We start from the raw sequence: 17,649 nt of genomic DNA, 5'->3' as shown, positions 1-17,649 counted from the left end.
TGAAACTGGATAGGATGAGTTTTCTAATACCTTCAGACCTGGGAGAAGTCCTTATCTATTTTGCACATTATCTGTTTTGCACCTCATTATCCTTTGGACAGTGCTCTTGTTTGTTGAAAGGTGTGAAGTAATTCTTTACTTTTGATCATCCCTGAAGGCATTACTTTGCCTGGAGGGTACCCAAAGAGTAGAGTTTAAGCAGTATGGTGAGTGAAGAGTATTTATTCCAGTAGGGTATAGTGACAGGCTAAGTCTATAATAATAAAGGGCCCTAAGTTACTCTGACATTACTGGGGGTATAATTGAGAACATCTCATAATATAGATCTTAGTATTCTGCTGATTGATTTAAAAGGGAAATGGATTGCTGGATATGATTTACATTGTGTTAAGGCTAAGTCTGATTGATTTCACAGCCGAAAAACTATTTCTATTTTGTTTCTTTAGATTCAGAATCTAAAGCCATGGAATATTTTTGTGCTACACTTGCCTTTATTATTAGGGTTATTAGACTTGACATGAGTAAAATGATTCTCACTTTAAAAAGTGATTATCTTACTTAGTCCAAGTTTATTGAAAAATGAAAAATATTTTTAGTAGCATATGAATTTTGGATGGACTTAAATGTTGTAAAATGAGTTATGGGGGTTAGCTGTAACTAATAGAAATGTGAAAAAACGATGAAGCTGTTGGAAGAAATTTACTTTTTTAGAGAACTATTCTTAAGTTCAATCTATCTCTCAATAATTTTACCATACTAATGAGCCTAGCCTTTTTTTGTTTTTGTTATTGTCTGCCAGTAGCAGATCCAAGTGAATCATGGGCCTCCAAGCTGAAGCAGAATAAGAACAATTAGACATTAAAACCTTGCTATTTGATTTAAAACTTTAGATATTTTCAAATTGAGAGTGTGGGGAAAATTTAACTTTTCTCATACTTAATTAGACCACACTGAGCACAAGATAATGCATGAATATATGATTAATATTTTGGCTAATTTAGCAATCTTTTAATTTTTATTAGAAAACAGTTTCTGGGGGAAAAAAGCTTAAAAAATGCACGGATATTTTAAAAAAAGAGTTTCAGAATTCAAGAAGCTTATTTCTGTAGGTGGGAAAGTGAGGAAATCATAAGAGCTAAGGAAATGACGTTTCTCTCAGGAAGTATTTTGTTCTGTGTAATCTCACCGATTTAAACTGTAGACTGGGGTATTTTTCAGAATATCCAATGAAATTGATAGGTAAGTTTTCTCTTTTATTATTATTTGACTGCCTTTCAGTATGGAATTAAAGATGCAGTTTTATACATTGTTTTTAGATGGAATTATAGCCAAAGTCAAATATTGAGAATCAGAGAAATTTGTAACTTGGTATCATGACTCATCCCATGATAAGTAGCATCAGATGAGATGATGAATTGGCAGTACTAATTATTGAAATGATGAGTGAATGCTCCTCTTTCTACCCTATACTGTGAGGCCTGTGCAAATCAGAATTCATGTGTGTATATATTTTTGGATTGTTAAATGGAAATCCGAATGATTTGAATGATGCAAACAAATTGAGAGTGGTAGGGGGTGGGGAAGACAGTGCCGTGAATATTATGATTTTCCCCCCTCCCAGATGGCAAGATCATGTTTTGGGAGACAGTTGCTTCAGTTTTCATTTGTCAGATTTTGCAGAAAGGCAGCCATATGACACTACCCAGAAGATCATACTCATTCTTTACTATACTTTATGGGGGAAAAACAGTGTCAAAAATTAGGCCAATTTCAAGGATTTTTTTTTTTTTCAGGGACTTTTATAAGACAGCTTCATTGCTGGTATTAATTGTGCATTAGCTGGGATTTTGAAAATGGACTTAAAAGTTCAGAACTGATGGCAATAGGTAGCATGTCTGGCACTCCTGAGCTTATAAAATTTCTTCACATCATTATCCTAGTTAGTCTTCACTAAACCTTGTGAGGTAAATTTAAGTCCATTTTACAATTAAGGGAAACTCAGGCTTAATGAAACTGAGGCTTAACAAAGGCAACGTGAATACAGCTTTTAAGTAATGGAACTGGAATCCTGAATTTTTTGCAGTATGCCCCACAGGTGTGCTCCCTCCCATATTTTTATAAATACTACTCAATAAATTCCATCTGACTTTTTGTATCTTAGAAAGAATAATTCTAATTCTTTGTGACTTTACTGTAAAACCTTGGTTTGATTTTTTATTATCTAAAAAACAATATTAGATAGGAACATTATAGTATGTAAAGTTGAGTAAACAAATCTTATGTCTCTTTTCTGTTGGATCCTGGTTATCTGTGCAATTTAAACCTCAGTCTGCTTTTTAAAAAATCTTTACGGAGAGAGCCAACGTAACTATAGCAAAGTAACTTACTTCCCTGACACAAATTGAGATCCTAATTCATCACATTACAGACAAAATAGTTTTTCATTCTTTCCTACCACCTTTTTAAAAAGATAAGCTTTCTTTTCTTTAGTGGATTGCATATAAAATCTACAGAAAGGTAATTGGGTTAAGTGGTAGAAAAACCCCAGAAACATTGGAAATATCAAGAGCGATGTATGTACGTTTAGATCCAGTAGAAAGTAAAAAGTAAAGTTACAAGCCAAAAATACTGAAGTCCTGACATTTATATTTACCATGTTACCCTTACCAGAGATATTTATATCTTCATGTGGCCGTCTACTCTTTTCAATCTGCAATAATTCTCTTTAGCATCTCTTCTAGGGCTGGTCTAGTATAATAAAATCCCTCAGCTTTTGCTTATCTGGAATGTCTTATTCATTCATTCATTTTTAAGAGACTGTTTTGCTGGATATTGATTTCTTATTTGTCAGGTTTTTGCTTTCAACACTTTAAATATATCCTCCCACTGCCTTCTTGCCTCCATGGTTCTGATGAGAAATTGGCACTTAATTTTACTGAGGCTCCCTTACACATGACACATTGCTTCCTCTGTGGCTTTCAGAATTCTCTCTTTTTGGCATTTTGACAGTTTGATTATCATGTAACAGTGTGGGTCTGTTTGGAATTATCCTGTTTATTGGGCATCTTTAATGTGTATCTTCATGTCTTTCATTAAATTTGGAAAGTTTTCAGCCATTGTATCTTTGACTATTCTCATTACCCTTTCTCTCTTCTAATTCTGCGCTTCCCACAGGTTACTCAGACTTTGTTTATTTTTCTTCATTCTTTCCTGTGTCTACTTCTCAGACTGGATGATTTCAATTGTGTTATCTTCAAGTTCACTGAATCTTTCTTCTGCCAGCCCCAATTTGCTGTTGAACTTCTATAGGGAATTTTAAAATTTCTGTAACAGTGGTCTTCAGCACTATTGGGTACTTTTCATAATTTCCATTTCTATTGATATCCTCTTTGTGTTCATTTTTTCATTTTAGTTTTTTGTCCATATTTTCCTTTGGCTCTTTGAGCATAGTTAGGACCATTTTTTAAGGTCTTCTTTTTTCAAAAAAGAAAGGTTCCAGAATGTTCCAATTCTGATCTTCCTCATCTATGGCTTTCAGTGCTTTAATCTCTTTTGCCTGGGCTGTTATTTTCCGTTTCTTTCTGTGTTTTGTAACCTTTTGTTGAAACCTGGACATTTTGATATTTTAAAGTGTTGTCATTGAAATTCAGGTCCTCAGGCATCTGTAACTTAAACTTCTATCCAGTTATTGTTGTGACGGAGCTTTCCTTCAATGCTAGGAACCAACAACAGCAAAAAAGAAGAGGGGAGAGAAAAGAAAACACCTTTCCCAGTCTTTTCAGATTGACATGTGTGAGGTTTCTCCTTCGGAAATTATCCATGCTATGAATTTAGAGAATAGCTCCAGGCCAAAACGTAGGGACTCCCTGATCTTTTCTGTACATGCATGTTGTCTTGGACATGAGTGTGTGGCCCTAGGAATTCCTGTCTTATACAGGTGTGAATGTTTCCTTGCCTTAGGCATCCACTTGACTTCTCTTCTACAGTGTTCTATAGGAGAGCTCTGGGAGCTGCCTTCTATACACAGAGCAAGTTCTGGGAAGGCAAGCCTGTGAAAAGAATCTTGGTTCAGTCCCTTGGACTGCCAGAACTATTGAGCCAGGCATACATGCTCCCAGTATGTACACAAGGTCTAATCTACTCTGTCCAGAACCAAGATCAGGGACCTGCACTAGGAATGTGGACTGATTGTGTGCCAAGTCTGTGAAGGGATAGGGATCCTACTGTTTTGAAGTTACCTTTTTCTTATTTCAGTGCTCACTTTATTTTTTATTTTTTCCTTATTTTTTCTTTTGTTCTTAGTGCTCACTTTCTTACTGCAGTCCTTTAACTGTTTTTCTGGAATGTCGAGAAAGATGTTTCCTCTAGTTCTTGTTGGTTGTTGTGTGTGGAAGGGGCATGGAGTCCTGAAGTTTCTCTCTCTCTGCTATTTTAATTTGGGTGAGGCTCGACCTTCAGTATATATAGTCTGAGCAGTCATAAAACTTAATAAACTATCTTCTGTCCTATTAGTGGTTTTGAGAAAAAGTCTAGTTTTTGGAACTTCTGTTCTAAAAACATTGGCATGTTGGAAAAGTTCCTTTAACAGATTTTATTTAACTTTTGAAAATTAGTCTGAGAAGGTACTAGTTAATTGTTGATTGACTTTACTTCTGCCTTGCCTTGCTGCTGTTTCTGGAAAATGTTATTTAGCTCTTTAAATCTTTGTCAAGTGACAATTTTGTGAGGCAGGAACTATTGGTAATCATTTAATTATTGTGTAGGTCTTCTGTGGTTCCATTAAACTCTTATTTCTACATCTAATGGTAAACCTGATGATTTTCATGTTTAGTTAATGTCCCACTGTTCATTTATAATTAGGCATTGATGTTTTCCCTCATATACATCCTTTAATATATTTTTTGTATTATTTCCTCCAGATTCCATATTATAAAATAGATGGCAGGGACCAATGTGTGAGATAGATTACTAAAAAATACTTTTTCTAAAGATTTCATTGATAAGTGTGAAACCTTTTTTTAACATGTAGACACTTAAAATGGGAAAATTTATATTAATTTATTCAGCAGCCTGTTTTATAAAATTATTTTTTTAATATTCCCTTCTTTCCTTTCTCTTTTCCTTTTTAATTTTTACCTTGTTCACTGTGGTGAGGTATTGAACCCAATGAATCATATTTCCAAAGGAATCCAGTGACCCCCCCCATCTCTTACCTGAAAAGTTAAGAATTCCTCCACCATACAATATGAAAATATGACTTGGTTTATTTTTGTTGTTGGTTATAAATATAAATTCTTCATTGCATAATCTTAATTCTGAACATTCTCTTTTGCTTCCATTTGAGATTCATTTATTTCTGCTTTCATGTAATATGCTGCAATTATGTGTTTAAATATTAAATCAACCTAAAAGGTTAAGAGGTAAATCTGCTGAGAAATACACACTCTGTATAGTAATATAGCCTTAACATAAACTTAATCATGTGTTTTGCTTTCTGATAGCAAATAAATAAATGAATGAATGAATATTAGGAAATTGCTAGATGAAAGAATATAGGTTTAAAGGAACCTTAGATGTCTGTCTATTCTTCAGATTATAGAAATGGCCCAGAAAAGTTAGGTGAGTTTGGGGTTAAACAGTTGATTACAGACTTGAATTCACATCTTTTTCCTTAATATACATTTTTTGCTCATTACTTCCATTGTTTCTTTACTGTACATCATCATTTACTTAACCAGTTATAATAAAAAATTAAATAGGGAAATCTTGAATTTGATCATTTCATTCTGAATATGCTTTCCACTTGCTTTCCCAGGACAGCAACGTCTACTTCCTTCATTTCTCTCTCTTTCTTTGCCCCTCCTGTTTTTACTTTTCTACACTACACAGCTTAGACTCTTTGATCCACCATTTCAACTCTTCTCGTCATGCTTTTAGCACATATATCTTGCAGCCCTCACCCCAACCCTAGCTTTTCTAAATGTGTGCTTTTTCTGTGTCTGCAGCCAAACTGTCCATACCTGCTAAATAAAAATCAACACATCTTTGTAGATTGGTGCCACTACAAATGCATGATTTTCAAACTCAGAAATGCCCTTCCTGTTCATCCTGTTCATTTTTATCTTTCTCATTCTTCAGAGCAGTTATTTCAGGCCTCTTAATACCTTTTTCCTTTCTCCTCCTCCTCAGCAAGTGACCTCATTTCCTGATTTTCAGAAATACAAAAAGGGCATTGGCATCTTTTTCTTTTTTCTTTCTGACAGGAGGAAGAGGTGATCCTCTTTATGTTTAAGACTTTGACATCTATCTAGATTCCGTTCCTTTTTGTTCTTCCCCCCTTGTGTCCTTACTCTACTGATTAAAAATTAATGATGCGAAGCGGATTTGGCTCAACAGATAGAGCGTCCACGTACCACGTGGGAGGTCCAGGGTGCAAACCCAGGGCCTCCTGTCCAGTGTGGTGGGCTGGCCCACTTGTATTGCTGATGCGCGCAAGGTGTGCCGTGCCATGCGGGGGTGTCCGTCACTTAGGGGAGCCCCATGCAGAAGGAGTGTGCCCCATAAGGAGAGCCACCCTGCGCAAAGAAAGCACAGCCTGCCCAGATGTGGTGCCGCACACAGGGAGACCTGATGCAGTAAGATGACACAAAAAAAGAAGAGACACAGATTCCCGGTGCCACTGATGGGAATCCAAGCGAACGCAGAGGAACACACAGGGAATGGACACAGAGAGTGGACAATGGGGTGGGGGAAAGAAAGAAATAAAAAATAAATCTTTAAAAAAATTTAATAATAACCCACACAATTTTATTTTATTTATTTTTTTATGAAAAATGTCAAAGACAAACAAAATTAGAAAATAATGTAATGAACCCTCATGTACCCATTACCCAGCTTCAACAGTTATTGACACAAGCCTAATCTTGTTTTATATATATTCCTTCATCTACTCCTTACTGTGCCAAATTATTTTGAAGCAAATCCCAGACATCATAAAAATTTACTCCACCTGTAAATTTTTAATAGTATTGTATCAATGTTTATCTTAGTTTTGGGTACCTATAAAATTTTCACTATTTCATCAGCATTAAAGCATGCTCCCTCACTAGGTTGAGAAAAATAATAACTTCTTGGTATCTGTATTGTTTTTACATTTACCTTTGTTTCCTCTCAGACTCAGTTTTGGAAGGTCTTCTGCCCCCCTGTCCTTTAAGTGTTGGTGGTGTTCTACCTGGCTCTAGCCCAAGCCTTCCGCTCATCTTGCTCTACACATTCTCCATGGGTCATCTTATCCATTGCTATGCTTCATTTACCATTTCTAAGCTGCTTACTACCAATCCATCCTTTTTTTCTGGGGGCCGGTTCTCTACAGAACTGACTTATTTATACAACTCCCTCCTGAAAATCTCACAGGAAACTTTGAATTAAGTTCTCAAAAATGGAATGAAATTGATAATATTTTCTCAATCCTCACACACCTTTTTTTTTTAAAGTTTTTTTTTTTTTATTTCTCTCCCCCCATCCCCACCCCAGTTGTCTGCTCTGTGTCCATTCGCTGTTTGTTCTTCTGTGACTGCTTCTATTCTTATCAATAGCACTGGGAATCTGTGTTTCTTTTTGTTGCCTCATCTTGTTGTGTCTGCTCTCCCTGTGGGCAGCGCCATTCCTGGGCAGGCTGCACTTTCTTTCACCCTGGGCGGCTCTCCTTATCGGGCGCACTCCTTGCGCGTGGGGCTCCCCTACGCGGGGGACACCCCTGCATGGCAGGGCTCTCCTTGCATGCATCAGCACTGTGTGTGGGCCAGCTCCACACGGGTCAAGGAAGCCGGGGGTTTGAATTGTGGACCTCACATGTGGTAGGCGGACGCCCTATCCATTGGGCCAAGTTCACTTCTCCCTTCACACACCTTTTTAACTTAGTTCTAAGCCAGAAATCTATGGAAATTATCCCCGACTCTTTGGCCTTTCTCTTTCACTCACTTGCTGCCTACATCTAGGCACCAATTCTGCAAGATTTGCCTGGTTAATAATTTAAAACCATCTAATTCTCTTCTTTTATTGTTGCTATACCAGTGTAGAGTCCCATATTCTATCATCTGCATTACTGTAAGCCTCCTAACTGGTCCCTTCCTTTACAGTCTTTATAGTCCAGTCTTCACATATAAGTGAGAGTGGTTGTTTAAAAAAAATCTGGTTTCTGTTGTTAAACCATTTCCTTACTTTTCTAAGAAATTTATCTAATGGCTCCCATTACCCCTCTTGTAGCTTGTTTTGTGATCCAGCCCCTGCTTACCTCCTCAACTTCATTCTGAGTCATCACCACCCTTTATAATGTAACAGTTGTCACACTGTTCACATTGTTTTAATTGCATGTTTCTTGACTGACTCTTCCAGTAGACTGTAACTTTGTGAGTTTTTCTTGCCATTAAGTCTGGCATGTAGTAAATGTTCTGTATATGTTTGTTGAGTGAATAAATGAATAAATTAATTTGTTTGGTATATGGATGTACATTCATTGATTTATTTATGTCTTGATTTATATCCCTCTTAGATAATCCTGGTATTCCAGTTCTGTGGATATTCTTGTACATTGATTTGCTTTTTGGGCTAGAGTAATAAGTCTCTCCATAATTAAATTGGGCCCTGTAAGATACATAATATAGTGGAAGTTTTTCTTGATTAAAGAAGGTTGGTGTTTTTTTTTTGCCATGCTTCTCTTTCGTTTTGATTTATGTGATTAATTCTTCACCAGTGAATTAAGCCTGTAGACAGTTCAGATATTCCTTACCCTACTGTGACTTTTGTGAGAGTGTTTGAGAGTCCCTGGATGTTTTGGCTTGGTGACAAGACCACAAAAGGTGAGGCTTAAGTAGTTGGGAGTTAAATACAAAAGAGAGAGAGTGGATGTGGCTCAAGCAGTTGCGTGCCCACCTCCCACATGGGAAGTCTTGGTTTCTGTTCCCAGAGCCTCCTGGGAAAAACACACACACAAAAGCAACAGGGAAACGGATGTGACTTAGGCAATTGGGCTCCCATCTACCATATAGTAGGACCAGGGTTCTATGCCCAGTGCCTCCTGGTGAAGGCAAGCTGGCCCATGTGGTGAGCTGTCCCACGTGGAGTGCCATCCCATGTGGGAGTGCTGCCCGGCGCAGGATTGCCACCCTGCGCAGGAGTGCTGGCTGACACGGAGAGCTGGCGCAGCAAGATGGCGCAACAAAAAGAGACAACAGAGGAGAGGCAATAAGAGACGTAGCAGAACAGGGAACTGAGGTGGCACAAGAGAATGATCGCGTCTCTCCCGCTCTGGAAGGTCCCAGGACTGGTTCCTGGAGCCACCTAATGAGAATACAGGCAGAAGAACTCACAGCGAATGGACAGAGAGAGCAGACAACAATGAGTGGTGGTGGGGGGGAATAAATCTTAAAAAAAAAAAAAAAAGCAACAAGCAAAACAAATGGGAAAAAAAAAGACCATCTCAGGAAAGCCATGTGGCTCAGTGGTTGGGCACCAGCTTCCCAGATACTAAGTCCTGGGTTCAATCCCCGAACCAAAAGAGATGGTTTTCTGGCTTGACTTGTGGTATATGGTTTTAATCTGCTATTTATTACTAACTTTTTTCATATTTCTTGGGATTTGTAGAGTGGTAAGACTTTCAACTATCATTTTTAATAACCTGGGGTCCAGGTTGTTGATAAGGTGAATTATTAAGGAACATAAGGTGAATCACTGCTTATAGTTACTAGAATTATTCAATGGGGAAAAGATACCCATTGAAATCAGCAGTTGCCTTTGGGAGTATCTGAGCTCTGACTTTTTGACTCATGGCTCATACTTGAAATCAAGGTTTTGTGCTCTTTTTTCTTCGTTAGCTGGCTTATTCACCAGTGTATCTTTACTGCTTAGAATAGTGCCTGGCATAACATGAGAAAGGCCCTAAAGAAATGGTCCTTGTTTTCCTCTGTCCATGTGTCTCTTGATATGCGGTCCCATGGGGCCCTTCATTATGCATTAATTTCATTTGGAAGATGATAGCGTATTTCTGTGAGTATATACTAATAGTGCACATTTTAAGTAAGACTATCTCAGAAATAGTTCCTAAATCTAGTGGAAATACTGTCTAGCTATTTTTGCATGATGCAATAAGATAAACTAAACTTTTTGTTGTAGAGTAGGAGACTTGAATGATTCTTTAAGAAATAATCCTTGATTTTTATCTTTTTTTGCCTTATTTCCTCTCATTGAGTTGATCACAGTACCTTTTTAATATTGTATAGAAATAGGTTTTACAGCTTTTCAAGTATAAAGGCTTTTGAAATGCTGTTAATTAATATTGTCCAAAAACTAGGTTAGTAAAGATCACTTTGTGAGCACATATAATCTAGTGTACTCTCTTCAGTTTCTTGGTTTTAAAACACATGCTTAGTTATAAGGTGTGCGAAATTGAAATAATATTGGATTCTTGGTTAAGGGAGCATGAGACTACTAAGTAGTTGCTTACATTATAAATAATAGCAGCTCTTCTAAGTCTGTTGTAGGCTCCCATGACAGGAAAATGTTAGAGTTAATTCACTTGTAGTTGGCTCTGTTTGACTTTTGTACAATTTATGAAATCCTTATCTATTTCACTTCTTTCAAATTATGCCTTTTTATCAATTAGAAAATTTGATTTTTGTTTTTAAGGAAGAATTATAGTCCTAGAGAAGCTATATGTTAATTGAAATTTAATAAAATTGGTATCCATATATCTGACAAGTGATTTGGTTGGGAGTGGGTAAACTTGTTAAATTTAAAATAGTATTGATGTGGTTCAGTAGACTATTAAAATATGCAGAATACTATGTAATTTGGCATTAATTTATTTTTACAGTATATTGAAAGTACCATCGAATAATAATTGTATTAGCATTACAGTAAGCCTTATCCTTACAAGTGTGTTCTTCAATGACAGTTTAAATTTTAAGTGAAAGAAAGAAATAATCTTTTTTCTTTCTTTCTCCTTAGGTGGAATGAACCTTACTTGTTGACTATCTCCTGGTTACTGGTTGGAGTCACTGATCAAAGAATCATTTTTTCCTGCGTGGGAGCCACTTAGTGGCATATTTAATTATAAATACAGGGATTGCAAGCTTTTTTATTTCCCAAAAGAGGGAGATACCACTATATCACATAAGCTTGACATTACAGCCAAAATGGTGCTGTCCCAGAGACAACGAGATGAACTGTAAGTTTCTCTGTTTTGTACTTTAAAATAAAATTCTCTCTTATAAGGTACAAAGAAGTAAATTAAAATACAGCTTTAGGAGATCCATTCTAAGATTATTTTTGTTACTACTGTTTAAATATTGGTGTGGGCAGTTTGATCTTATTTTAAAATTGGGTCTTAACTTTGGCATAGTTATTTACCCTTGCATCTTTATCATGTGTAAGTTTAAAGTAAAACAAACAAATTAGTTGAGATATGTTTTATTCTAAGTTTGTCTTTTGAATGTATTATGTTGAATAGGAGGAAGATAGGTGCTTAGAAGCTTTAAAAAAATTTTTTTGTCTGGAACCCATGTGTTAGAAAAATGATAAACCTTTTTATTTCAGTTATTACTAATGCCTCTCCTTTGCCTCTTTTATTTTTATCTTTTATCATCCAGTAACTGGATTTGAACTTTATTGGAGTGGCTATTATGTTAGTTAATGCAAATACGTTAATGATACAGGAGTGAAATGGCTTGATTGACTACTGCTGTTTTATTACATTCTATTTTTGTAGGTGAAGAGTATGGGCGGAAAATTTAGCTTCATGTTCTAGATATTTGTTTTTTGTTTCCTTTGGCTTTTTTAAATTTTTTATTTGGAATTAATTTCAAACTTATGGAAAAGTTGCAAGAGTAGTATAAAGAATACTCATATATTTTTACCTAGAACCGTTAAGAGTAAGTTGCATACATTGCAGATCTTTTCAGTATGTAGTTCCTAAGAATAAAAATATTCTTCTCTATAACCACAGTAGAATTAGCAATTTCAATACATTTAACACTGACCCAATACTTTTATTTAATCTGCCTCCCATATTCCAACTTTGTCAGTTGACCTAATAAAGTCCTGTATGGCATTCACTTCCCCTCCAGCGCCAGAATCAGATATTACATATAGTTGTCATGTCTCTTCAATTTCATTTAATTTAGAATACTCTTTAACCTTTCTTTGTTTTTTTATGACATATTTGTTTAAGAATATAGTTTTCGGTTTTTTTTTAATGTTACTCGTTGTTGGGTGTTTTCTCATTATTGGATTCAAGTTATACATACTGGGCTAGACTGTGACATAAGCAATTTTGTATTTTTTTCAGGGTCTTCTAGAGGCACCTGATGCCCATCTGCCCTCTTTGGCAGTGTTAATTTTGATCCCTCAATAAAAAGTCTGATTTTTCCACGATAGTTAATTTCCCTTACAGCAAATAAATGGGGAGACACTTTTAAGACCTTACAAACAATCTTTTTTCTTACCAGTATCTCCCCCTCAGGTTTAACATCCACTGATGAGTTGAGTGGAAAAAAAATGTCTTACAAATTTTAATATAAATTTGGAAAATAAATTTATTTGTCTTCCAATTTTCAGTAAGGAAATAAAATGAAAACTTTTTTTAAAGGTGCTGTGATATATTGAAAACATTGTAAATACATATTTACTATGAAGAGAAGGAACAAATGTTGATGTATCTCTTGGAAGTAGGATAAAAAGTTTTAGCACTCAACTGGACTTCATAACATTTTAGCATTTCTTTTAAGGTGGATTGCAATAATTAGCTTGTAAAAATTTTTTACGTAATTTTTAGTGGAAATGAGAATAGATTTTTAACTTGAAACATAATTTGAGCAGTATTACTGATTGTGATTCACTTTAGCAGATTATATTGCCTGTCTTCTTCGTTCTTGTTACTCTAGGGCATTCAGACATAATAACATTAAAGCATTGATACTGATATAATAAATATCTTTATTTTATAGATAAACTGAGGGTGGTATAAATTTAAATTATAGTTTTATGAGCAGTAGTAGAAATAGAAACTAGTTTCCTAATTTAAATTCACTATTCATTAAACAGAATTGTATTACTAAAAGCAAGTAAAGGGAGCAGATGTGGGTCAAGTGACTGAGTACCGGCTTCCCACATACGAGGTCCCAGGATCAATCCCTGGCTCCAGGTACCTTTGAAAAAAAAAGAATGGCAAACAGAGCCATAATTTCGCTAATAAAGGGGGAAAAAAAAGGAGAAATATAAGCATTCCTGTCCTCAGACTCCTAAATCCCACCTTCCTAAGGTTGACTGCCATTACCTCTGTATTGTATGTATTTCATATATTTTTTCGTGTGTTTACAATAATTATATAAACCTCTTTTTTTCTTAAATTTATTCAAATTATATTTTATACCTGTTTTTAGTATTTTTTGTCACCCTCCTCCCTTTTCTATGAATTTGGAAAGGGTATTATCTCATGTTAGTTCAACCTTTTAAAATACAAATTTAGATCTCTGTTTCTTGGTTTGTCAAATTTTATCAATTGTCAGGGCCCCCCCAATGAAAAATGAAGAAATTGTATTTTTATATTGTCTTGGTTGATAATATTTGCACTCTGTTTGATTTGATGATCACTTCTAATTCTTTTGTGCTGTAGATTTCCAATTATTGTATCCTTATTTTGATGGCTATGTTGGTTGACTGGATTTTGTCATTAGGAGCTTTTTTAAGATGAGCTCATAAGTGTTCTTCTATGAGTCTTTGCATGCTAAAGAATAATTTTCTCTTGTTTCTGTAAATGAATGACAAAAATAAAATTCTTAGGTCACACACTTTTCCTACTCAGAAGTATAAATATATTTTTAAAAATTACCATGCATAAGTTACAAAGAAGATCTCAAATCCAAAAAGCATAAATCATCACCACTGACCATAATGCAGCAAAAATTAATAGCAAAGGAAAAATCTAACCAAGTGGAAATTTTAAAATATATTTAAAAAGTACTTTGGAATCAGATCAAAATGAATGAATCTTAGAAACTGAAGAAATCAATAATAGAATGTTCATAACAAAAACCTGTAGATCTAGTTAACATAAACAAAAAATTTTATAGTCTTTAGTGCATCCTCAGAAAACAAAAGACAAAAAATTAACTGAGTATTCAGTACAAGAAAAAAGAATAAGAAGGATTATGGGAACATGGTAGGGTAGGAAGCTCTAGGAATTGGTCCTTCCACCAAATAAACAGCATTAAACTGACAGAAACTATCCAAGTAAACCATTTTGACTTGAGTAGGAATTTAGTGTGCAGTGTCCAGGAAAGAGGTAGATGAAGAGGCTGGTGAATTTTGGCAAATATCCATAGCAGTGGCTACCAACCCTTATACCCCAACCACATGGCAGCCACACATAGGAACTGATAACCACACTCCTAGTGCATTTTGATCTAGTACCAGGGTGGGCAGTAAGGACCTTGTCCTCCAAAAACTTAGGGATGTGTGCTCTGATTATTGATTCCTGCTTTTGATTGCTGGGTGACCATTGTTTCAACCCTCTCAGGCACAAGTGGCATAGGAATCTTAAAGAGACAGTGCTTTTCCCCCTTTCCTTTCCATTTTAGGGGCAAAAATAAGTTTGGAAAGTCACATATGCATGGCTCCAGCCTTGAACAAGCAAAAAACTGGCAATCCCAATGGAGTGGAAATTTAGATTTCCATAGTTAAAATATAATTTGCAACATGTCCAGTTCTCAACAACAACAAAAATTACAAAATACAAAAAGAAACAGGAAAGTGTGGCCCATTTGCAGGGTAAAATGAATTCGACAAATACCATCCCTGAGGAAGCTCATACATTGAAACTGCTAGTCAAAGATATTAAATCAGCTAGCTGTCTTTAAATTTGTTCAGTGAGCTCACGGAAACCATGGACAGAGAATAACAGCAGATTAGGAAAATGTTGTTTGAACAAAATAAAAAAGATACAAATTTTTAAAAGGAACCAAATTTTGCAGCTGAAAGGTACAAAAATTGAAATGAAGAACTCACCAGAGGGGGATTCAACCAGCAAATTTGAACAAGCAGAAGAAAGGGTTAGCGAACATAAAGGCAAGAAAATTGAAATTATTTAATATGAGTAGCAGACAGAAAAAAGAATGAAGGAAACTGAACGGAGCCTGACACTATCAAGCATACAACATAATCATTATAGGAGTCCCAGAAAGAAGCAGCAAGAGAGAAGTGATTTGTTGTGTATGAGGAATCCTCAATATAATTAACAGCCAGTTTCTCAACAGAAATGATGGTGGTCAGAAAGCAGCATGATAACATATTTAAAGTTCTTGAAAGAATTATATATCTGGCAATATTATCCTTTAAGAATGAAAGAGAAATTAAGACAATTATGAATAAACAAAAGATAAGGTAATTAAATACTAAAAGATCTACCCTATAAGAAATGGCAGAGGGAGTCCTTCAGGCGGGTATAAAAGGATATGTTATATAATCAGTAGCATGCCAGAAAGTGGGGGGCAGGGGGAGCGGGAAACAGTGGAGATTAATAACAAGATTAAGGTCCAGGCATAGAAAGTTTATAGCTCAGGAGCAGATGTGGCTCAGCAGTTGATTGCCTGCATCCCACAATGGAGGTCCCACATTCAGTTCCCGATGCCTCCTAAAAACAAAAAGCAAACAACAAGCAAAACAAACGAAAAAACCAACTCAGGGTTGCAAGTGTGGCTCAGTGATTGAGCTGAGTGCTGGCTTCCCACATTCAAGGTTCTGGTTTCAATCTCTGGCCCTGGTACCTCCAATAAAAGAAAAAAAAAGTCTATAGCTATAGCAGGATTTAAGGGCAAAAAGAGAGTGAAGAGCAAAGAAAATTTTCTCTACAGATGCTGGCCAGAATTAGCTGTACAGAGGTAATAAATTACCTCCTAAAAATTTTGAGTTTACTTTAGGAATATCAGACTCATTCTGGAGACCTTGGAAGCTAAGAAGCAACAAAACTCAGGGCAGAGGACAGCATTAATATTGTGAAAAGGTATCTAAGCCAGATCGATTCCAGACTTCCAGCTCATTCTTCTTTCCCATGAACAAAATTGATTCCAAAGATGATTAAGATAAGGAAGGATGCAAGAGACCTTGTAACTTATTTTTTTAAAGAGGGAAAGGGGAAAAGAAGCAAAGCAAGTAAAATGGGTGGGGTGGGGTGGGGGAAAGTGGATTTGGCCCAATGAATAGGGCACCCGCCTACCACATGGAAGGTCCAAGGTTCAAACCCAGGGCCTCCTGACCTGTGTGGTGAGCTGGCCAATGCGCAGTGCTGATGTGCGCAAGGGTGTCCCCCACGTAGGCGAGCCCCACGCACAAGGCGTGCACCCCGTAAGGAGAGCCGCCCAGTGTGAAAGAAAGTCCAGCCTGCCCAGGAATGGCGCTGCACACACGGAGAACTGACAAAGCAAGATGATGCAACAAAAAGAGACACAGATTCCCGTGCCACTGACAAAAATAGAGTCGGACACAAAAGAACACACAGCTAATGGACACAGAGAGCAGACAACTGGCGGGGGTGGGGGGGGAATAAATACAAAATAAATCTTTAAAAAAAAATGGGAGGGGGTCATCCTGTATTTTTAGATATGAAGAATAAACCCAGGAAGCAACAGAAAATTATGGGTAAATAACTCTCTACTCAAATCAAAGGTAATATAAAACTAAAAACATAAAGGAGTCCAAAAAGACATGGTATATATCTAAATATAATAAAAGAGAATGACTCTAAAATAAAAACCAAATCTGCAGCGGAAAAAAGTACACCATAATATTGTAAACAACACAGAACAAAAAACTGATTCCAGATGAGTTCCACAAAATACAGCTTAATGAACACAAAGATAAGAGGAAGAATACTATTGACACCTAGGCAGAAAAGACCAAAGAGGGGAAACGGACTTGGCCCAGTGGTTAGGGCGTCTGTCTACCACATGGGAGGTCCGCGGTTCAGACCTGGGCCTCCTTGCTCCGTGTGGAGCTGGCCCACGTGCAGTGCTGGTGCGCGCAAGGAGTGCTGCCCCACGCAGGGGTGTCCCCTGCATAGGGGAGCTCCACGTGCAAGGAGTGCGCCCACGAGGCCCACGAGGAGAGCCGTCCAGCACAAAAGAAAGTGCAGCCTGCCCAGGAATGGCGCCGCCCACACTTCCCATGCGCTGATGACAATAGAAGCGGACAAAGAAACAAGACGCAGCAAATAGACACAGAGAACAGACAAGGGGGGGGGCGTTAAATAAAATAAATAAATCTTAAAAAAAAAAAAAGAACAAAGAAACATCAGGATGACTTAAAATTTCTCCTCTGCTTATTATGATGCCAGAGAATATTAATTATATATAGTTTTCTTTTTTAAAAGAAAAGACACAGCAGTGGAATGTTTCTCAAACACACAAAATCATTAACGTTTTTACTTTTATTTACACAAAAAAGTAAATACTTTAGCTTAATAAATATTGAAATAGTATAGCCACAAATCTCTTTTGTTCCACCTTTATTCCATGTCATTCTTTTCTTCAGAGGCAGCAGAGACAACATAGTTTAGTGTGTGTCCTTTTAGGCCTTTTTCTGTGTATCTACCCAGAGATA

The 17,649-nt window shown here is 36.5% G+C and overlaps 1 protein-coding gene across 3 annotated transcripts in view; it reads left to right on the top strand.

Moving 5' to 3' along the window:
• The window catches only part of PAFAH1B1 (platelet activating factor acetylhydrolase 1b regulatory subunit 1), a 94,013-nt gene that overhangs the window by 30,904 nt on the left and 45,460 nt on the right, over nt 1-17,649 (top strand). For all 3 annotated transcript variants that reach the window (XM_058283783.2, XM_058283785.1, XM_058283784.1), the window contains exon 2: nt 11,005-11,224. In XM_058283783.2, coding sequence (XP_058139766.1) covers nt 11,193-11,224 — 32 coding nt within the window. In that variant the 5' untranslated portion in view covers nt 11,005-11,192. The remainder of the gene's footprint in view (nt 1-11,004; nt 11,225-17,649) is intronic.

Source organism: Dasypus novemcinctus, chromosome 21, assembly GCF_030445035.2.
Source record: "Dasypus novemcinctus isolate mDasNov1 chromosome 21, mDasNov1.1.hap2, whole genome shotgun sequence".
In the NCBI taxonomy this organism is placed as follows: domain Eukaryota; kingdom Metazoa; phylum Chordata; class Mammalia; order Cingulata; family Dasypodidae; genus Dasypus; species Dasypus novemcinctus.
Note: the sequence above shows the minus strand (reverse complement) of the source record. Positions and strands in the feature narration are given on the sequence as shown.